This window comes from Arvicola amphibius, chromosome 5 (assembly GCF_903992535.2).
Source record: "Arvicola amphibius chromosome 5, mArvAmp1.2, whole genome shotgun sequence".
NCBI classification, from domain to species: domain Eukaryota; kingdom Metazoa; phylum Chordata; class Mammalia; order Rodentia; family Cricetidae; genus Arvicola; species Arvicola amphibius.
In genome coordinates, this window is record NC_052051.1 from 63904545 (window position 1) to 63928429 (window position 23885).

Here is a 23885-nt window from a genome sequence, read left to right on the forward strand (position 1 = left end):
AGGGAGAAGATGAGCAAGGAAGTCGGGACCGTGAGGAGTTTGTCCACCCACCAAGACAGTGTGCCTGATCTAATGGGAGCTCACCAAATTTAGCTGGACCAGGAATGAACAAGCATGTGATCAAACCGGGCTCTCTGAATGTAGCTGCCAATGGGGGAGGACTGAAAAGCCATCGATAATGACACTGGGAACTGATTCTACTGCATGTAATGGCTTTTTGAAACCCTAGTCTATATGGATGCACATCTTCCTAGACCTGGATGGAAGGGGAGGGCCTTGGACTTCCCACAGGGCAGGGTTCCCTGCCCTCTCTTAAGGAGGATGAGTGGGGGAGCAGGAGAGGAATGGGAGGAGGGGAAGAAGTGTAAATTCTTGAATAGAGAAATAAAAAAGAGGAAAACAAATAACATTTTACTGGAAGAATTAAAAATATTAGTCTAAAATATGTATTTAAGGAAAAATATGTCTGAATAGCCAATATGAAAAATACATTATTTGGAAAACATTGTTTCTGAAATGGGATGACACTGTTAACGGTTCTTAGAATTTCCATAATTGCTTGCAGCTTGTATTTGAATGAAAATTTCCAAATTGGGTATTATTAAAAAAAGGACATAGACAAGAAATTGCTAGATTTTGTGCAAAAAGAAATTTACATGAAATCAGTGTATATATAGAGAGGAAATATTAACTCCAGAAAATTGGTTGTAGGAGTCAATATTTATTGACATTTGAATATTCATTGCAAGGATTATTCTTTTTAATATTACTAATGCAAATTCTTGTCAGTATTTAAGGCAACCTTACAGGATTTTCCAATTGTTTTCCTGGGAATGTAACATAATTGAATTTGTCACAATGAATTTCTACTGATAGCATTGACATATGAATAAAATTCTACACTGTAGTTGCTTTTACTGATGTACAATTTTTTATCATCCCACTTACCTCTTAACAGCTAGAAGAGACAACAGTAGTTTTAAGAGAAAGAATAGTACAGAATCTCTCTACTTTCAAAGCATTAACATATCTGGGGAATGGTTTTTATGTGAATTGTCCTTCTGAGAATCCTGCTTGGCTAATGGTAAACAGCACATGCAGTTACTAGAAACTGCTCCTCAATCCAAAAGCAGCCTGAGTTAGGTTGAAAGAACAAATTGCCCTATGGTGTCACATGTTTTCCTTTGGCCAATAAAAGAAAAATGGGCTATTCCTGATATGAGGGACATTGCCATAATTTCTTGGGTCAATGGATAATTTTAGCATCTCATTTAATCTAAGTGTGAATGCAAAACAAAGAAATAAATCAAAGCACAGTCAGAAAAATAAAATAGTATTGAGAAATTAATATCTAGGAAGATTATTCAGGCAGTAAATGATTTTAAAAATAGAGAATCATTTAAAGTATTGAATATCAGTATTTGGAGAATATATAGAAAAATCTGTGACTAAATATTAGAAAGTCTCAGTTCTTATTTTTTTTATTTTGCAGATTTAATTATCATGAAGACATTAAAATGAGCTAAGAGAAACCACTAATAGTTCTAAGTTCTATCTGAGAAACACAGTCAAGATATGTCTCAATTTGTGCTCCTTAGTCACCATGTGTTCTGGTTTCCTCTGAAGGATTCATATATAAACTCTTCTACCTGAGAATTTCAGTTTTGGAGCTGGGACATTAAATAAAATTTTCAGACTTTGGTGGCATAACTTTAGACGATAAATCTTCTGAAGCACATTAAAGCATTTGTCTTTTTCTGTGAATCATTTGAGGAAGACTACCACAGGAAGAAAATTATTCTGTTATAATAGAGGGAAATAAACAGGCTTTGCACAATTCAAAATACTACAGTCTGTGTAATGACAATATATAGTGTCATTGAAAAAGCCAGGCTAGAAAGAACACTTGTAAGTTTTACTATTGTTGATATTCTTATTCACCTACCTTAATGTACACTTAAGAACATGCATGCAAATGGATGCAAATAGAAAACACCATCCTGAGTGAGGTAACCCAGGCCCAAAAAGATGAACATGGGATGTACTCACTCATAATTGGTTTCTAGCCATAAATAAAGGACATCGAGCCTATAATTCATAAAAAATCCTAGAGAAGCTATATAAGAAGGTGAACCCAGAACTTAACATAGTGTAGAGAACAAAAAAAAAAAAAGAAGGTGAACCCAAAGAAAAACATATAGTTATCCTCCTGGATACTGGAAGTAGACAAGATTGCCGGACAAAAAATGGGAATATAGGGGTGGTGTGGGATGGGGGGGGGGGGGAATGGGGAGAGAAAAGAAAAAAAATTAAAAAAAAGAACAGGTTCTTGTCATTTTCCCTTATTTTAGGTAAATAGAAGTCTATATTATGCCTGTTGGCATCACACAATATTTATAAGAAATTTCTACTAATATTCACTATTGTCTCATTTGGATAAAGATGTTAATAAAGTTACATTGTACACATGTATGTACAGTTTATCAACAAAATAACATGATAACTTGTGCAGTAATATGCTGATAATTACAATTTAGATATACCAACTGGAAAAAAATTACTGTAGCACTTTAATTTTGTTTTCCGCGGTAGGTACTGCAACTCCAATCTGAAAGTGAAATTAAAATTGAAGTGAAAGGTATACTTTCTAGTTTTCTAAAACAATAGAAGAATTGTTTATTCCATGGAGTTAATATTCGTGGCATCCACTTGCATTTCTTGCCAGTATCACTACAATTATGGAGCACATCATGCGACAAAGAATTGATGCAGATTTGACATGATTACTTTCAGAGCATGGGCTTTGTTCTGGTCATATCTTACATTTTTACAGAAAATGGTTGCATTACCTTCAAAACTGATCACCTTTGAGTATATACATACACTAAGAGACTAGAAATCATGAAGCCTCTCATTAGTCCTTATCTGTGAAGAGCATACTTTTGAAAAGTTGTCTAATTTAATCAAAGCTGGGATAACTAAGAGGGGCTTAGTCACTTTCTCTTTTCAAAAAAAGGTAACATCAGTATCACCTTAAGCAGAAAAAAATCCCTAATTGATGTCCAAAGTAATTATCTTCACCAATTCTCATTTTGGTCAGAACATACAACAAGTGAATTTTACCCTTGGGACAACTTCAGAAGGCAAATATAGGTCTAAATGAGGGCAAGACGTGGTCTCTACACCATATGGATGATCTTCATAGGCACACATTAAATAAATTTTCTTTCTGATCTGAAAGATAATTTTGAATATGGTAAGTTATCTCATCTCTCTGATATTCTTTCATAAGATAATTCTTAAAATATTTCTGGTTATCTCTTTTTAGCCATACCCTATGTGTGGAATTGAGAATGGTTTTCTTTGTCCTCTGTTATTCTTAGAGGCCAATTAAAATATTTATCTACCTCTCCTATTTCATGTATTCTAATATCTACATCCAGAATATCATATTTCTTTATCTGATAATCCATAAAATAAAATACTTGCTAACATTGACCCTACTTCTTAACTGGATAAAATATACTTTAAAAAAAAAAAGACTGCATAGTAGATAAGATAACTTTCAGCATAAAAATAAGAGTAAAATAAAGCAGTTAATTGGAAATTAAGAAAATCAGATTTAAATTTTCTGACAATTATTGTCTGCTAGGATAAAGAGAATTAATTTTTGTAGGAATGAGTCCCCTAATTTTCTTGTCAAATGCCAAGTGGTCAGTTCTGAAACCATATACAACTGCAAAAATGGACTCAACATATTTATGTATATGCCTTTGTGCATACATATACATACATAAACTTTGTATGTAGCAATAAACATCAAAGAAATGGGCTACACAGTTAAGAAGGTAGCATGGGAAAATATGTGGGGCACTTGGGAAACACTAAGGAAGGAAAGGGAAGAGGAAAACTTATGTGATTCTACTCCAATTAAAGCATATTTTAAAAGTAAAATAATATACAACCAAAAAACAGAACAAAACATATATAGTAAAAAATCCACAACCAGCAACAATCTGCCAACAAAGCAAGGTATTAAAAGCTACTACTATTCAGAATGTTTTTGTTTCCATGTGATGTTTGAGAAGCTAGTAAAAATGTACCAAATATTGCAATAGCTTAAGATTGTTATATATTCAATTTATATGGGATTATTTAACACAGTTATCAGTATCTATCACATGCTATCTTCTTTATCTTCTTAAGTTGTGTAATTATGACATAACCATAAATACAAGAATTCAAATATTGAGACTGTTACAACTTTAGTATTTTGATGGAAGGCCAATCAGTACAAAACAAACAAAATTGAAAAATAAATAAAATATTAATTTGCTTTTAGATTCTTAAGATGATTGTTCAGTTTGCTTATGTTCATTAATTTTTTATTTATTTCATGTAATCCATATAGATTTTCTAGGGAGAATTATTACTAATTCAGATTAAGAATTACAAGCGAACATTTTAACAACAGTATATTTCATTAGGTCTTTTGAAAATACTGATAGATCATGGGCAAAAAAATAGAAGGGTGAAGTAGTTGTTATGATCCTGAAAAACAATTTACATACTGAATGTGTCCTTTCTATTTATATACTTCATAGCTGCCAAATGGGTATATCTCAAATAAATAGTAGCAAATATTTAAAGAAAGGTGATTATTGTATGTGTATGTTAATATCTATAAATCTATTTGTGCAAATATATAATATGTTCCAATAAATACATATATGCAAATACACACACATCTGTGTGTGTGTGTGTGTGTGTGTGTATACAGTCATATGTTACACAATGATTTCAAATTGAGCATTAAAAATCCTTGGCCTTAACTTTAAAAAATAAAATTGTTTCAACATACACGTAATTTGGATTCTTGTTATTATGTGTACACTTTATTATGTATTTTATAACCCATTATTAAATTGAATGGTTAACAATCTTTAAGCTATTCTATTATTTGGACCATTTATACTAGCTTCTCAATCATCACATGGAAACATAGCAATCTGAATAATATCATTAAAATAAGTCTGTTAAATTATGGTCACTCCTATGTATCAGAAAGTAGCTATAAGATACTTTGCATTCACAGAGGTCGGATACAGTAGTGTCCTATTCTATAATACTAGAGGAGACTATTTAAAAGGCATTACTTGAGACATGGTTCTACTTTGCAGCAGAGGTCCCAAAGGACAGTCTGACATAGCTCTGTAAATGATTACTTTCTCTTAGTGAGTACAGTTCTCTCATGATTTTCAATATTGAGCTCAACAAACCCAACACCAATAGACATGCTAAAACGGAATGGGAAAAACCCAAGAGGCTTCAACAAAGAAACACTGCCGATCTAAAGGTTACTGAGAGTTGGAGAAGAAGTCTTCCTAAAGAAAAAGAATGTCTTCCCACATGGCAGGGAACCCTGACTGCTCCTTGGACTGGAGAGGGGGGGAGGAATGGGGGGAGGGAGAAGAAAATGGGAGGAGGGGAAGAGGTGAAAATTTGTAAAAATTATTAATTTAATTAAAAAAAGAAAAAAGAAAAAGATGTTAATTGATTCTGCAACTCCAAATGGCTAACCCTGAACATATGTACAAGAAACATCATACAGACTGAGCAGTTTAAAATATATATATACATATAAGTATATATATAAGTATATATAGCGGGGTGGTGGGTGGCACACGCCTTTAATCCAGCACTCGGGAGGCAGAGGCAGGCGGATCTCTGAGTTCGAAGCCAGCCTGGTCTACAAGAGCTAGTTCCAGGACAGGCTCTAGAAACTACAGGGAAAACCCTGTCTCAAAAAAAACCAAAAAAAGTATATATATACATATAAACACATTTTTATGTAAAACACACATGCATATATATATGTATATGTATGCATTTATGCTAAAACAATTAAAAAAGAAGTCATGAATATGAAGGAGAACATAGAAGAGTATTTGGAAGATTCTGGAGATAGGAAAGGGAAGAAAGAAGTGTTATATTTATAATATTAAAAATTAAAGAAATAATAAAAACAAAACCAAATAATTCAGGTTGGCCAGAAAGTTTTTGAAAGGTTGAAAAATAAAAAGTTTCAAGGAACAAGAATTCTGCTGTATAATTGCTGTCTTTTCCTTAGCCATTTGGTAAATCTTTGAAAGGCACATGTGTTTACTTACCTGCCATCATGCTCCTGCAGCAGATGGCTATGTTACCTGGCATTTTCAGAACTTTCTTGGCTTTCTTTCTTACTCCACCCCTCTCAGTCCTTAGAAAATGGAAATGTAAAATAATCCTGATGATGAATTCAGGTGTAAGCCCCCTGCTTGTGCTTTGATGTGAGTAAATGTTGGTTACTAAAGTATAATATCATACTCATCAAAAGATGGCAGTTAACAAACAGCTATGCTTGCTTGTTTATGTAATTTATTTTGCTCTTTAAAAGAACAAAGGTGATCAGTAGATAAATGAAAAAATATACTGATGTAGATTGATGACGAATGATATATTGCTCATGTCAGGAAACTATAATATTTCAAAATGTAAGGGCTCTCAAGATTAGTTTATTAAACTTAAGATCGAATATTATACTGCTAAGATTGAACTAATTGTGATTTTCAGAGTTCAGATCTGAATACGCATTGTTGTGTTCTTTGGTCAATCTGTTCCTACAGGTATTTGCAGTGGTATTTTGTTAATCAGTTTAGTTGAGTAGATAACTTCAATGATATACTTTTATTAAAGAACAACTGTGAACTTGGTTTTTGTTTGTTTGTTTGTTTTGTTTTTTCGTTTTTCAAGACAGGGTTTCTCTGTAGCTTTGGATCCTGTCCTGGAACCAAATCAGATAAGGCTGACCTCGAACCCAAAAGGATCTACCTGCTTCTGCCTCCCACATTCTGGGATTAACGGTGTGTGCTTCCACCACCCAGCTTGTGAACCTGGTTTGTACATTATAGCCTGGTATCTATGTGCATCTTATATGGTGTTCTGTTCTTTATGCTTCCTCACTGAGTTTTTCAAATCATCGACTTTATAATTTTAAGCTAAAATTTAAAATTACTAATGTCACAGAAATAATTCTACCTGTGCCCAATGAGATAATTAAGCATAAAACCAAAAATTTTAGCATCCTATCAGACCATTTGCACTGTTGTTCAAATGCAACTCTACACCAGTTTTCAATATTAACTCTTATTTTCATTGTGAAATGTTATGATTGCTAGTGACAAATTCAGACCACTTATTTAAGAAACCACATATTTTTCTTTCTTTCGTTTTTTGGTTTTCACATTGCTGTCCTGCTTCTGTATTGCTCTGTTAAATGAAAAAAATTCCTGATAGAGCATATGGGTAACAGTCACACCTGATGCTTCTCTTCATGGGGAGCTGCTCTTGGCTCCTTAGCTTTCACTTGGGCAACAGTGCCACTCACAGTTGCTTTAGATTTCTGTTTATGTTTATTTATTTTGTCTCGGTAAGTTTCAAAATGAATGTTCTATAAAGTTCTATAAAGGAAGTAGCCTTCCTCATATAGCTAATTCATAATTTTTCTTAATTTGTAGATCACTTCTGAGGGCTCACTGAGTGAAATGGACGGAGGCAATCAGTCTGTGGTGACTGAATTTATACTTTGGGGACTTGCGCACTCACAGAGTGTTCAGGTCATACTCTTTGTGATGTTTTTGGTACTTTATCTGCTCATCGTGTCTGGAAATATTGTCATCCTTGTTTTAATCACCACTGACCCCCATCTCCATTCTCCCATGTACTTCTTGTTGGCCAATCTGTCCTTTGTCGATATGTGGCTCTCTTCTATTACTACTCCAAAGATGATATCAGACTTCCTCAGGGAAAACAAGACCATCTCATTTGCAGGCTGCATGTCCCAGGTTTTCTTTGCCCATTGCATTGCTGCAGGAGAGATGGTACTGTTGGTGGCGATGGCTTATGACCGCTATGTGGCTATCTGCAAACCACTCCACTACTTCACCATTATGAACCTGAAAAGATGCATTGGGTTGGTGTTGACTTCCTGGACCACTGGATTCATACATGGTTTAAGTTACATAGTCGTGATTGTCCGGTTACCTTTTTGTGGCCCAAAAGAAATTGACAGCTTTTTCTGTGATATGCCATTGGTAATCAAATTAGCCTGCATAGATTCTCATGATTTACATACATTAATGAATGCTGACTGTGGGGTTGTGGCTGTAACATGTTTCATTCTGTTGCTCATTTCCTATACATACATTCTTATCACTGTTCGCCAGAGCTCTAAATCTGGTGCATCTAAGGCTCTGTCCACATGCAGTGCCCACATCACAGTAGTTATGATATTTTTTGTACCCTGTATCTTCATCTATGTGTGGCCACTCAATATCACCTGGTTGGACAAATTTTTTGCTGTGTTTTACTCTGTTTTTACACCTCTCCTAAACCCAGCCATTTATACACTGAGAAATAAAGAGATGAAAAATGCTATGAAAAGGTTCATAAGCAACTTTCTCCATTCTAAGGGAACTTCTTTGTAGGCAGACTTTCTATCCTTTCATTTCCCAAATAACAGACACAAAGGCTTAATCTTAATTAGAAATGATTGGCTGATAGCTCAGGCTTGTTACTAGCTAGTTTTTATAACTATAATTAACACATTTATATTAATCTATGTTCTGCCAACATTGGGTCAGAATTTCCACATAGGACTTGACCAAACTTAGGAAAGGGTTCTAAACACACAAAAACAGTCAAACTTGACTTCTTGGAAACTGCCCTTCCATATGTAGGCTAGCAGCAAGTAGAAGTGTAGCTCCATTAAGAGAAGGCTTCCTGCCTGGCTCAAAGCTAGCAGAATAAAATGTGTGCAACTTTTTAAAGAGGCTCTGCTGCCAGAAATGGGGCTTATGAGTGGCAGGTGATGTACTACTTGGATGCAAGGTAGACCCAAAATTTTCTAAGAGTTGGGGTAGTGAAACTTGCTGGTGTTTTTGCCATGAAGCTAGGTTCTCTAGGAATCAAGCAGGGTGGAGCCAGCCATCAAAACAAAGGCAGAAGTCTTAGCCATGTGGCTTAGCAGTCTAAAGGCTCATGTGGTAATAAAGAGATAATAGATACACAACAAAGACAATTTCAAACAGAAAAAACAAACTCTGCAAACAGGTTATATTTAGAAAGGTACAAAGGCTTGAGAGAGAAAAAAATGATTAGATAGTCATAAAAAAGAAATGAATGATTTTAAAATAATAAAATAAAGTTGTTAAAAAAGGAAAAAATAATATAAAAGGAAAAAACACATAAAGATGGGAAATACACAGAGAGTCTGGCTTCTGTATGTTATTGGGTTGTCTTTGAATTTATTAGTTACTAAGATACACTGGATTATAATTAAACCAGCCTATATATTTTAAAAATATCTTGACTACAAAATATAAGTCAAAATGTGTGTTACTTTGGGGGAGAGGCTATGCTTTTATTTCTACAGGAAATGAGAAGATGTGGATTCATTCTGGGTTAATGAAAATCAGGTTTGATCAGGGAAGACACTAGAAAACTGTATCTACAAAAATAAAAAAAAAAAACACAGAGTAATTACAGGACACATTATGTACATTTTACCTGCTCAGACAGAAAGCAAAACAAAACAAAAAAATCAACTGACTGTGCACAGCACATATTTATACTTATAAAGTATTCTACCTTTGAAAGTGAATATATTTTCAGGACAAGAGGACCACATACTAATAAAAATTTATAGTGCAGGTAATCCAGCATTTCACAATGCCCGTGTTATTATCTCCTCAAGTTCTGCATCAAAAAGAGCTTCAAGGCTATTGACTGAGATAGTACAACGTTATGGACTGCACCAGCCAGGATTTCATCATTATCCCAGTTTTCTCAATGTTCCCCCAATGATAACAGAAATCAGACAGTATGAAGTAGTTTAGAGAAAGCAATGTCCACATTCCCAAAAGATGGGTTATGGATGTTTGTTATCATTTAAGGGGAGGTAGTTTGTTACAACTTGTTATTGGTCATAATCAGACAAAAGGCTTAAAAAGATTTAAATTGAAATATCTCTTTATAAATTAAAAAAGGATATGATATAGAAATAAGATAAAAGTATATTTTAAATCTACTTTAATCCAAAAACCACAAATCTTAATCTTAAAATACTTTACATTGATATGGATTTTGGTTTATTGAAACAAAATTAAAGTTAATTTCATTATTCTGTATGTACATTTCTATTCTTGCTTTGGGTATTGTTCGTACACAGCTCATTTAAAAGTGTAAAGTATATAAAAATACAGGTTAGTAGTTAGTCATCTATAATTATCAACTTTATAATCACATTAGGTATGTTTTCAAGGTTAAAAGATATTTTACATAGATATGTGGTCTTTAAACACTTCAAAGACCTACATAACATGGCATTTAAAATATTTTAATAACATGAGGCTATTCTTGACAGTGTGACATGTATGCTTCTTGCAGCTACAACTCACTTACTTTAATATGATTAACACTGAAGAACCTCCAAATGGAGTTTGCTTTGATTACCATGGCAGTGTAGTATAGTTTAAGCTCATGTCTAATATTCCAAGGAACACTTTCCTTTTTTGCTCAGGGATGCTTTGTCTATCCTTTACTTCCTAATTATTCTTGTTGGTGACCATTGCTATATGATTGATGATTTCTTTGGAAGTATTATTCCAATATTATTTATGGATTTAAGATAGGTCTTGGCTTCTAAAGTTAGGTTGTTAGTTGAATTTTTAAAAATGAGTTTTCAGACCATTTGGCTGAAGTTCCAAGTAAGGACAGTGAGTAGGAGGTGTGGTGAGATTTTTGTAGCAAAGTGAAAAGAATAATAGGAGAGGTAGGACTGCATCCAGAACTGGTCATTTGTGCTTAAGTGTTGGCAGTGAGGGTCCTGGTACAGGGTGGGGTGAGCAATGATGGAGCATATTGGAGGAGAGTGTTTTGCGTGAAGCCTGCAGAACTTCAAGGGCCAGAGCTCTTAATACCCCTGGCCATGTGGTCTGTGGCCTGGCAGAGTTTGTTATGCTATAGGTACCATTGCCGGACACTTCATTTCCATTTCATTTAAATAGTGTTATACAATTTAGAATTGCTTACATAGATGTAGGTTCCAAAGACTTCTCCCTACATACATATATACAAAATCACTGGTAAATTAAAAAAAATCCAATTTGTTTATTAACTTCATTGTGGACATTATTTCATGGAGTAAAAATATGTCAAAACATTACTCTTCATCTTAAATATACACAATATTAATATTAGTAGTAGAAGACAGTAAATAATAAAATTGAGGGCTGAAATTAACAAAATAGAAACAAACAAACAAACAAAAAGATACACAGAATCAATGAAAACAAAGAACTGGTTCTTTGAGAAAATCAACAGGCTAGACAAACCCTTATAAAACTAATCAAAATGCAAAGAGAGAATATCCAAATTTACAAAACCAGAAATGAAAAGGGGGACATAACAATAGACACTGAGGCAATTCAGAGAATCATTAGGTCATACTACAAAAACCTGTATTTCAAAAAATTGGAAAATGTAAAAGAAATGGACATTTTTTTAGATAGATACCATATACCAAAATTAAATCAAGAACAGGTGAGCAATTTAAATAGACCTATAAAATGGAAGAAATAGCCTCTTGTCATCAAAACCTCCCAACCAAGAAAAGGCCAGGGCTGGATGATTTTAGTGCATAATTCTACCAGAACTAATACCTATACGCTTCAAAGTGTTTGACATAAAAGAAACAGAAGGGACATTGCCAAAAGCTTTTTCTGAGGTGACAGTTTTCCTGATACCAAAACAACACAAAGACTCAACCAAGAAAGAGAATTACAGACCAGTCCCACTCATGAACATGGATGCAAAAATACTCAATAAAATACTGGCAAACTGAATCCAAGATCTCATAAAAAATAATCCACCATGATCAAGTAGGCTTCATCCCAGAGATTCAGGGCTGGTTCAACATACAAATATCTATCAGTGTAATCCATCATATAAATAAACTGGAAGAAAAAAAACATGATCATTTCATTAGATGTTGAAAAAGCATTAGACAAAATCCAACACCTCTTCATGATAAAGGTCTTAGAGAAATTAGGGATACAAGGAATATATCTAAATATAGTAAATGCAATATACAGCCAACATCAAATAAAATGGAGAGAAACTCAAAGCTATTCCACTAAAATCAGGAACAGAACAAAGCTGTCAACTTACTCTCTCCATATTTCTTCAACATACTTCTTAAAGTTTTAGCAATAGCAATAAGACAACAAAAGAAGATCAAGGGGATTCAAATTGGAAAGGAAGAAGTCAAATTTTTATTATTTTCAGATGATACGATAGTGTATATGTGACCCCAAAAACTCTACCAGAGAATTCCTACAGCTGATAAATGTTGTCAATGATGTGGCAGGATATAGGATGAACTAAAAAAAAATCAGTGGCCCTCCTATACACAAAAGAAAAAGAAGCTGAGAAGGAAAACAGAGAAACATTACCTTTAACAATAGCCATAAATAACATAAAATATCTTGGGGCAACACTAATCAAAGAAGTGAAAGACCTATTTAACCATAACTTTAAGTTTTTGAAGAAAGAAATTGAAGAGGTAGAAGAAAACGAAAAGATCTCCCATGCTCTTGGATGGGTAGGATCAACATAGTAAAAATGGCTATCTTACCAAAAGCAATCTGTAGATTCAATGCAATCCCCATCAAAATCCCAACACAATTCTTCACAGACCTTGAAAGAACAATAATCAACTTCATATGGAAAAACAAAAACCTAGGATATCCAAAACAATTCTGTGTAATAAAGAAACTTCCAGAGACATTACTATCCCTGGCATGAGACTCTATTTACAGAGCTACAGTATTGAAAACAGCTTGGTATTGTCATAAAAATGGAGAGTTTGACCAATGTAACCAAATTGAATATACAGATATTAATCCACACACCTATGAACACCTGATTTTTGAGAAAAAAAGCTAAAATTATAGAGTGGAAGAAATAAAGCATCTTCAACAAATGGTGCTGGTATAACTGAGTGTCAACATGTAGAAGAATGAAAATAGATACATATCTATAGCCATGCACAATACTTAAGTCCAAATTGATTGAAGATTTCAATATAAATCCAACCACACTGAACCTGATAGAAGAGAAAGTGGGTAGTAGTCTTCAATGCACGGGAGACCACATTCTAAATATAACTTCAGTAGCACAGACATGGAGACCAACAATAAATAGATGGGATCTCTTGAAACTGACAAGCTTCTGTAAAAAAAGGACACAGTCAGAAAGGCAGCCTACTTAATGGTAAAAGATCTTCAACAACTCCACATCAGACCAAGGACTGATCTACAAATAATAAAGAACATAAGAAATTAGATATCAAAATTCCAAATAATCCAATTAAAAAGTGGGGTACAGAACTAAACAGAGGATTCTCAACAGAAGTATCTCAAATGGCTGAATGACAATTAAGGAAATGTTCAACATCCTTAGCTATCAGGGAAATGCAAATCAAAACAACTCTGAGATACCATCTTACATCTGTCAGAATAGCTAAGATCAAAAACACTAATGATAGCTCATTCTTGAGAGGAGTGGAGTAAGGGGAACACTCATCCATTACTGGTGGCATTGCAAACTTGTACAACCACTCTGGAAATCAGTATGGTGATTTCTCAGAAAATTGGGAATCAACCTACCTCAGGATCCAGCAATACCACTCATGGACACATACCCAAAAGATGCTCAATCATACTGCAAAAGCATTTGTTCCACTATGTTCATAGCAGCATTATTTGTAATAGACAGATTCTGGAAACAACCTAGATGTGTCTCAACTGAAGAATGGATTAAAAAAATATGTGGCACATTTGCACATTAGAGTACTACTCAGCAGTAAAAAGCAATGATATCTTGAATTTTGCATGCAAATGGATGCAAATTAGAAAATTAGAATTAATTAGAAAATACTATCCTGAGTGAAGTAAACCAAAACCAAAAAGATGAATATGGTATGTACTCACTTGAAGCAGATAGTAGCTATAAACAAAGGACACTGAGCCTATAGTTCATGATCATAGAGAAGCTAAGTAATAAGGTGAACCCAAAGAAAAACATATATAAACCCACCTGAAAATTGGAAACAGACAAGATTGCCTGACAAAATTGGGAGCATGAGGGTAGTGGGGAGAAGGGAGGTGAGGAGGGGAGAAGTGAAGGGTTGAGGAGAACTTGAGGGAATAGAATAGTCAAGATGGAGTAAGGACAGAGGTGAGAGCAAGAAAAGAGTTATCTTGATTGAGGGAGCCATTATAGGGTTAGCAGAAACCTGTCTCTAGAGAAATTCCCATAAATCCACAAGGATGATCCCAGCTAAGACCATAAACAATAGAGGAGAGGAGTCCGATCTTGACTTGCCCTGTAGTCAGACTGATGATTATCTTAATGATCACCATAAAACCTCCATCCAGCAACAGATAGCAACAAAGGCAGAGATCCACATTAGAGCACTGGACAGAGATCCTAAAGTCCAGCTGAAGAGTGGAAGGAATGAGAATATGAGCAAAGAGGTCAAGAACATGTGATGTTCACATGGGTTCACTCACTGAAACAGTCTACCTGAGCTAAAGGGAGCTCACCAACTCCAGCGGGACTGGGAAGGAACAAGCATAGGACCAAACTAGTCTAGTCCCTCTAAATGTGGTTGACAGTTGCGTGGCTAGAGCAGACTGAGGGGCCACTTGGAGTGGCACCTTGATTTATCCCTACTGCTTGTACTGGCTTTTTGGGATCCTATTCTGTTTGGATGTATACCTTGCTCAGCCTAGATATAGTAGGGAGAACCTTGGACCTTCCACAAAGCAATGTGTCTTACTTTCTCTGAGGATTAGATGGGGATGGGGTGGGAGGTTGTGTGAAAGGGATGGGAGGATGGGTGGGAGTGGAAACTTGGATTAGTATTTTTAAAAATCTGATAAATTTAATTAATAAATAAATAAAAGATGCAAAAAAGTTATCCAGAAATACACTTAAGCTATTGGCCAAAGAGTATTTCAAATAATATAGTTTCTGTGTGGTCAATTCAGGAGTCTGAACATCTGGAAATAAACAAGCAGTCTTCTTTTTACATCTTGCTCAAACTGTTTCCTGGGTAATTTATTTGTTTTGAAATTGTGAATGGAAATTCACCTTGATTTCTGTCTTAGTAAGTTTGTTACTGTTACACAGAAAATTTGCTGACTGTTGTAAGTTTACTTTATATCCTGCTCATTGCTGAAAATATTTTATGGTTTAACAGCTTTCTGGTTGAGTTTTGAGAGTATTTTAAATTTATGAATTTATTATATATATATATATATATATATATATATATATATATATATATATATATATTTAACTCCTTCATTTACTATTGATATCCCTTTCTTTTCTGTCCCTTCTCTTTTTACTCTGACTGAGAGTTTAAGCATAACATGGAGTAAGAGGGAGAGAGCAGGTTCACAACTTTTTCTCTCTCCAGGTTTGAGAAATAATACTCTGTTTTCCACTTAGCATAGTTACCGTGGTAGCTTGTCATTTCTCTTCTTTCCTGGTCCCTTCAGAGAATTTTTCACAACTCTAGGTGACTTTTCTGCACGGACTAAGATGACCATGAGATTTCTTTTCTGAAGCAGTTAGTGTTGAGTTGAAGTTATTGTTCCTTTTTTCAAAAAGCTTTTCTCTGTGTAACCCTCATTGTCCTGGAACTCACTCAAATCCCTTGGTGCTGTAGTTGTAGTCCATGAGCTGCCTGACAACAGTTCTGCTAAGTGAACTCAATTCTTCTGAAAAATCAAAAAGCATCCTTAGCTCCTGAGCTGTCTCTTCATCATATGGACCCTGCAATTTTTCAAATCATTTAATTTTACAGTGTTTGTGTGTGTGTGTGTGTGTGTGTGTGTGTGTGTGTGTACTAATGTACACAAGCTGCTGTGTGAAATTGTGTATGAATATGAGTGTATATATGTGGTGGTCATAAGACATGTCTGGAGGTATTCAGCTTGGTTTTTAAAACAATTTGTCTTACCCACCATAATCCTAAGCAGTCCGGCTAGTGATCCCCAGAGAGCTGGGTATAGATGCATATACCATTAAGTTGAGTCTTTCCACTGAGTTATGAGAGTTGAATTCAGGTAGTTGTGCTTACTTGGCCAGCCACCTCCCTAGTGCTAATCACTTTATTTTTAATTATGTAAAATAGTTTTGATTCTCAAGTCAAATTGTAAGATGTTTAGTATAGTTTATAACCTTACTTATTCTTGCTGATATCAATTTTATAATCTAAAATGCTTTATTAAATATTTTTTAATCACACAAGTATATAATACATGTTTCTCTGTTTTAACATAAAATTAGCATTCTATAGCAACTCTTGACATTTTATTAACATCACCTAATCTATGTCTTATAGATTGCTTCATTGTAGTATTTGGAGAAATGACCCATTTGCTTTGCAGATGTTTACTAGTCCATGATTATAACTTAAGCAACAAATTATTACTGATCTTCATTTTAGTATTATTTCATTATTTGTCATTTATTAGTTTATTATTTGATGTGATATTTCAATGTTTCTAGTCTCATGTCTGATTGTTCTGTGCTTTTGATAAGATAGCTCTTGGATAAAGATAAAACTACAATACATATTACTTGCAAGTTATGTTTTGACCACTACCACAAAATTGTGCCATTTTAACTTTTTTAAAAAGTATAGTTCGCAATTCTTCTTTCTCAATGGTTCCATTCTTAGTTTGTATTAGTAAATATTGAGATCATGTACCTCATAGGTCAGAGCTAATATTTAGCATAATTTTAGCATTCATGTATTTTAACATGAAATAATTTAATCATTTTTTCTTGTAAATATGGTTTTTATCTTACATATAAACTATAAGATTATATCTTTTGTCCAATTTTCTATTAGGTTATAGAGTTTGTGAAAGATACTTATATATTTATGTATATAATAAGTGCTGTTATTTAAATAGTAAAATTATTACTCTTGGTGTGTTATTAAATATATCATTTACCTCCTTTTTAGGTAGTTTAATCCAAAATTAAAATAAATTATGCATTTTGTTGTCAGAAAACTTAACTATATTTAAGAATTATAAGGACAATAACTCAATTTATAAATATTTGTAAAGTTTTAAATCAGGGTTACATCTTGAGTTAAGTTATAAATTTTTCTCTGAAATAATAAATAGATCCAATAACTCATATTTCATATTACCCCAGTTATTCCACCAATTTCATATAGCTTTTTTATTTTACCACTGCTTAGGTCATAGGTAAGTTTTTGATATGATTTAATATCTTTCTGGATATTTGTACTATTTTTGTCACTCATGTCGGCATAATTTCAAACCTTTTATTATCTTAAGTTTTCATTTCTATTTGTTCATTGAGATTACAAATCATTCAACTATATTGCTTGCTCCTCAATATACATGAAGTTCAACTTTAGCCCATTTTCATAACAATCACAAGAAAGGTAAAAGAGTTGGCAGAATTACTTGTTATAAAAACTTATAGTTTCCTTTACTTCTATCCTGACCTTTGGAATCCCGCACTAGGACTGAAGAGTATGTGCACATTAGTATGCACTCAAATACACTCATTTGCACCTAAATGTATACATTTCCATTGTAACTACAGTGCCCCAAACGAACATCAACTAAGATCAGAATTATACTGTTTTTGGTGGAAGTTGTAATAGACCAAAGTTTGAAAGCTTTTGACTATGTTAACACAGAGTAATATTAGCATGGATATTATAATACAACTGAATAGTAAACATATAACATGTTTATATTGTGTCTTATGTATACTTCATTACTTCTCATAATAACAATTTATAATGCATATTATGATCTCATTATTAAGGCAAAAACCAAGAATTACAAAAGAAAAATAAGTAACCATATTCATGTTTATTATGGTTTAAGTAGAATTCAACCTGTATCTTTTAACTTTAAAATGGAAAATAAAAAAATTTATATAAGTGATGTACTTTGTGCCAACATGGTAAGACACTGGACCTTCTTAATTCTTTTTGCTACTTTGCAACCAGTTGCTGTATCACATATTTTTTATTAACTTGAATTAAGAATTAGAATGTTCAGTCTTCCTAACATACCTGCTAGTGAACTAATAGATTATGGCTTGTTGTATTAGTAGGAGACAATTCATAGATGGCTACCAGGTAGGAATATCATTTATGATTTTCTGTAGTTGGCATAGAAACACTTATGACTTTATACATTTCTTTTAGTAAAGTGGGTAGTAATTCTTTTAGTATGTTTTTTGGGACAACTGAATCAAATAAAAATTTCTTTAATGTAAAATAGTTCAGCTTATACCTTTGGTTATCTCAAAACCCAAAGTATCAAGAAAGTCTGAGTTGGCACAAATAATAACATAATACCTTCAATTGTTCTAAAAATTTGTAAAATGGTATTTTGAATTAGTGTTATTAATTTGGAAACTATATACAAAAGTAAGGTAAGAATAAACTGAGATAATATGAGAACCTTCTTTATCAATTACTAAGTGACATAAAGCTGAAATGTTAAACTCTTCATAAAGTTTGCTGAAAACTTCAATAACTACTTCTTTTATTCAATCTCATAGCTACAAAGATCTAAGACTTTGCCCAAAAGCTTAAATTCCATTGTCTTAGACGTTTTATTGCAATTTTCATCTCTGTGTTCCTCAACGTGTATATAATGGGGTTCAAGAGCGGAGTGACCACAGAATAAAACACAGCAAGAAATTTATCTAATGACCTAATGGGAAAGGGCCAGGCATAAATGAAGATACAAGGTCCAAAAAACAGAAGAACAACTGTGATGTGAGCAGTCAGTGTGGACAAAGCCTTAGATGATCTATCAGAAGGGCGGCGCTGGATGGTCATTAGAATGACAGTATAGGAGATGATTAGAAGAACAAAAGAACACACAGTGAGTATACCACTGTTGGCAATGACCATGATGTCCAACCTATATGTGTCTGCACAGGCAAGTTTGACTACTCTTGGAAGATCACAATAAAAGCTGTCAACCTTATTGGGACCACAAAAGGGTAAGTTCACTGCAAAGGCCAATTGACTCACTGAGTGTAGGAAGCCGATTCCCCACGCAGCAACCATAATGCCAATACACACATTGTTACACATAATTGTAGTGTAGTGTAGAGGTTTACAAATTGCTACATATCTGTCAAAGGACATGGCTATAAGGATAACCAGCTCACTCCCACCAAAGAAGTGAAGGAGAAATATCTGTGTAAGACAGCCGTTGACAGAAATGACCTTACGTTTGCAGAAAAAGTCACCAATCATCTTGGGAGCTGTTACAGAAGACAGAGACAGATCTATGAATGAGAGGTTGGCCAACAGGAAGTACATAGGAGAGTGAAGGTGGGAATCAGAAATCACAGTTGTGACAATAAGAAGGTTGCCGAACACAATTCCTACATAGAAAACAAAAAAGAATGCAAACAGGAAGACCTGAAGTTCTTGAGAATCAGAGAGTCCATTAAAAATGAATTCAGTCACCACAGTGTGATTTGTTTCCCTTGTTGACTCATTCCAGAAGAGAGTCTCTGTAAATGCCTTGGAAAAGAAATGGAAAGGAAATCAGTGTTATGTGCAAATTCTACCCTCAGCTCACTCATTAAGGACTTATTATGATCTACTCCATAAAAGCTCCTAAACAAAACACACAATTTATAATTTATACAATGTTTCTCTTTGCTTGCATTTTTCTTCAGGTATCCAAGGCTCCCATTGTCTCCATGGTTATAAACTCCAACCTCACACAATGTTCTTGCTGCTTTCTCTGTCTCCACTCTTATCCTCGACTGACTTCTTTTTCCTCTGAAAGTCAAAATACTATGGTGTACAGAACATTCCTTAGATTTTTTATGTTTAAGTTCTTAGGAGAAAAAATTACCTAAATGATGCAAAAGGTAGAAAATAGACTAAAAATAAACAAAAATATATGATTTAAAATGAGTTTGAGACACAGTAGACATGTATAATATAAAATACAGGTGGATATGGAGCGTAATGTTATATGGGAGAAATGAGGATATAAGGAGTTATATTTCTTAAATTTCTTGTGAAAATGCTGTAATTTGTTAATTTGGGGAGATTTATTTAATCACAACCCAGTTTGCTTAGAAATTATGTTTATTCTTCCAGATCTCTCTATTCCTTCCTAGTTATGAGTCAAAGTACTCATTAAAAAATTTCATGAAACTTAGTGACTTTATTTTTCCAAATATAAGGACAGATCTAATCATAAAATAAATGAAATTCATGTTTATATCTTCTTTACATAGCAAAATAAAATCATCCCAGCACTGACTATAGTCAAAGACAGGTTTCCTATTGTGAGATACATTATGGTGTGACTAGTTCATTAAAGCCTTTTTTTAGAATCATACTATGTAAATTAAAGATGTTTTGAATGGTTTGTTTGTTTGTTTCAAAATGTTGAAATATTTTATTTCACTGATAGAGAAGAAAAAATTCTACATCATATCTCCATGGTAAATATGCCACGGATGAAGATGCAGAAAACCCAAAATACATCGTAGTAGAAAACAAGAATTACAGTGTTGCTTTTTAGGAAAGAGGAATTTTGAAACTCACTGTGGGTCATTCCTTCAGAATTTATATTGCTAATAGGAGAATGATAAAATGGAATCTTCATCAAGTGGCCTTTTATCAGTGCAGTTGCCTCAGAGTTAATTTGAGACTCTTGAAAAGACGCAAAAAGTTTTAGAAGAATGATTATTAAATTTGATTTTATTATTAAATTTGCATTCACTGAAGGGGTTCTCTTGCATCTTGCATATTAATTTTATTGTAATATCCAAGGTTCAAGTGTGATTAAAGAGAAACATTTCCATCATATTAACTTTGAATTCAATCATTAAAATGTTGTGCTTTTCATGTGTCTTTTCCCTGATATTTTTTTTTGTTTCTTTCCTTTTCTTTTATAAAGAAAACATCTTTATACTCACAAGGATGGGAATCAGAACTTTGGGTTTTAAACACAGATCTTCTGCATGATCCTGGATATATAAGAAAACCTTCTGGGATTTCATTTTTCTGTTTTCAAACTATTACAACCCAATACATAATTCTCAGAATTTCTACAGTTCTAACATGACATATTGTAACTTTTATATGAAATAAAGGTTGAAAATTAGGTTTCACTGGGATTATATAAAAAAACAAGCAAAAATAATAAAAACAAGCAAAAAATACACAGAGAGAGCACATGTGGTACAGAAGAATTATATAAAACCATTAGATAGGGAGCAAGGAATATGTTACCTAAGGAAAATAATTTCTAGAAGGCAATAACTATTGCTACTAGAAGACTCTTAACATGGGTTATGTCATTAGTATTAACTCATCTTAATCACTGAAATTATCTGAGGCAACTCTACAGAATTTTTCATACCTTTTTTTTCTGAAGCTAAAGGCTTAATTGAACTCTATACAATGAATTTCTACTGGAGAGAAGTGAAGCATTTAACTACCCATTGAAATCTATCCGGCAGTTGCTTGTACTGCTGAATTTTAATTTTGTCGTTCCACTCACCTCTTTCATAACTAGAAGAGACAACAGGAATAGTTAGAGAAAGAATATTGCTGAATCCCTCCTATATATTCTTTCAAAGTATTAACATGTCTGCGAGATTGGCTTTTATGTGAATTTTCCAAATAATCAAACTGATTGGCCAATGATAAGCACTATGCAGTAGCCATAAACCCTTCGAGGATGCAGAAGCAGTCCCAAGTTGACTTGGGAGACTGACTCTTATAGTGTCCCAGTTTCCCTTGGCCATTGGAGAAAACATGGTCTACTTGTGAGTTGAGTGACATTGTCACAATTTCTTGGATTATTAGATAATTATTTCAACTCAATCTAAGTGTGACTGAAAATGGTAAAATTAATTAAATAACAATCAGAAATGAATATCTAGACATTTTAATTAGTCAGTGAATAGTAATATTTAGATTTGTTTAAAAAATAGCTTGACATTGATGTCCAGTATATAGAGGACATACAAAAAATTCCTTCACTAATATTAAAAGTTGGTTATTAGTTTGTTTTATATTTCAACTTTAATTAACATATAGACATCAAAATGAGCTGAGCTGAGATAAAAGGTTAAGGTTTCTAAATTCTATCTGACTTCAGAAATTAAGTCTTCTGAATTACTTTAAATTATACATGTCTTTTTGTAAATCATGAAATTGTTTTCTTTTCTCATTTTTTTATTAAAAATTTCCGTCTCTTCCCCTCCTCCTCCTCCTTCCCTCCCTCCCTCCACCTATACCCCCACTCCGCCCCTCTCCAAGCCAAAGAGCCATCAGGGTTCGAGAAAATGACAGAGCCCCACATAGGAGCACCAGACTGAGCTCCCAAGGTCCTGATGAGGAGCAAAAGGAGGGAGATCATGAGCAAGGAAGTCAGGACCGTGAGGAGTGCGTTTACCCATTGAGACGGTGGGACAGATCTAACGGGAGACCACCAAGTCCAGTTGGAATGGGACTGATGGAACAGGGGACCAAACCGGACTCTCTGAATGTGGCTGACCGTGGAGGAGGACTGAGAAACCAAGGACAACGGCGATGAGCATGAACTCTACAGCATGGACGGGCTCACTGTGAGCCTTGTCAGTTTGGTTGCTCACCTTCATGAAATTGTTTTTTAAATTTATTTATTTATCATGTATTTGTATTTTCATTATACATTCCAAACACAATTCTACCCCTCACCCCTCAGCTTACCACTCCCAGTTCAGACCCTCTCATCCATTCCTCCAAGCAGGTAAGGACTCCCATGGGGAGTCAACATAGTCTGGCACAATGAGATAGGGCAGGACCAAGCCCCTTGACCCTACATTAAGACTGAGCATGGTGTCCCACCATAGAGAATGTTCTCCCATAAGCTAACTTATGTATCAAGGATCAATTTTTGCCTTAAAACCTGGGGCCTCTCATATAGTACAAGGTCCACCACTGTCTCCCCACATATGGAGTGACTGATTTGGTTCCATAGAGATGCCACAGCTGTTGGTATATAATTCATAAGTTTCCATAAGCTTGGCTCATCTATCTGTGTAGATTTCTCCATCATATCTTGACTTCCATGCTCATATATTCCCTCCTCCCTGTCTTCAATACGATTCCCAGAGCTTGGCCTGGTGCTTGGTTGTGGATCTCCGTCTATGGTTCCATCAGTTACTAGATGAAGGCTCTCTGATGTTAGTTCAGATATTCACTAATCTGATTACAGAGGAAGGCCATTTCATGCACCCTCTCTGCTATTGCTAAAGGAGTCTTAGCTAAGGGGTTATCCTTGTTGATTCTTAGGAATTTCATGATCACCAGGTTTCTCCCTAACCCCAAAATACTCCCTATATAAAATTTGATCTTTCATTGCTCTTCCATTGTGTCTTTCTCCCCCCTTTTCCATCTCATGTTCTTATTTCCCATTCCTTTACTTTACTGCCCCACCTCACCTCCAGTTTATCCAGGAGATTTTGTCTAATTCCCTTTCCTAGGACGATCCATGTGTCCATATTAGGGTGCTCCTTGCTACCTAGCTTCTCTGGAGCTATGGATTGCAGTCTGAGTAGCCTTTGATTTACATCTATTATTCACTTATGAGTGAGTAATACTGTGTTTGTCTTTCTGATTCTGGGTTACCTCAATCGGGATGATGTGTTTCTATTTTTATTCATTTGCCTGG

At 34.2% G+C, this 23885-nt stretch overlaps 2 protein-coding genes across 2 annotated transcripts; one reads left to right on the forward strand and one right to left on the reverse strand.

The window, feature by feature from the left end:
* The first annotated feature begins 7580 nt into the window (after positions 1–7580).
* On the forward strand, positions 7581–8525 carry LOC119815231 (olfactory receptor 4K3-like). The gene has a single exon (XM_038331396.1). It carries the CDS (start codon positions 7584–7586, stop codon positions 8523–8525), a length of 942 nt encoding a protein of 313 aa, XP_038187324.1. The 5' UTR covers positions 7581–7583.
* A 7288-nt stretch (positions 8526–15813) lies between these two features.
* On the reverse strand, positions 15814–23715 carry LOC119815232 (olfactory receptor 4F4-like). Its single transcript, XM_038331397.2, has 4 exons — positions 23656–23715; positions 18782–19720; positions 18241–18249; positions 15814–15945 (listed from the first exon to the last, which is right to left on the reverse strand). Exons 1-4 carry the CDS (start codon positions 23713–23715, stop codon positions 15814–15816), a joined length of 1140 nt encoding a protein of 379 aa, XP_038187325.2.
* Between the last annotated feature and the right edge of the window lie 170 nt (positions 23716–23885).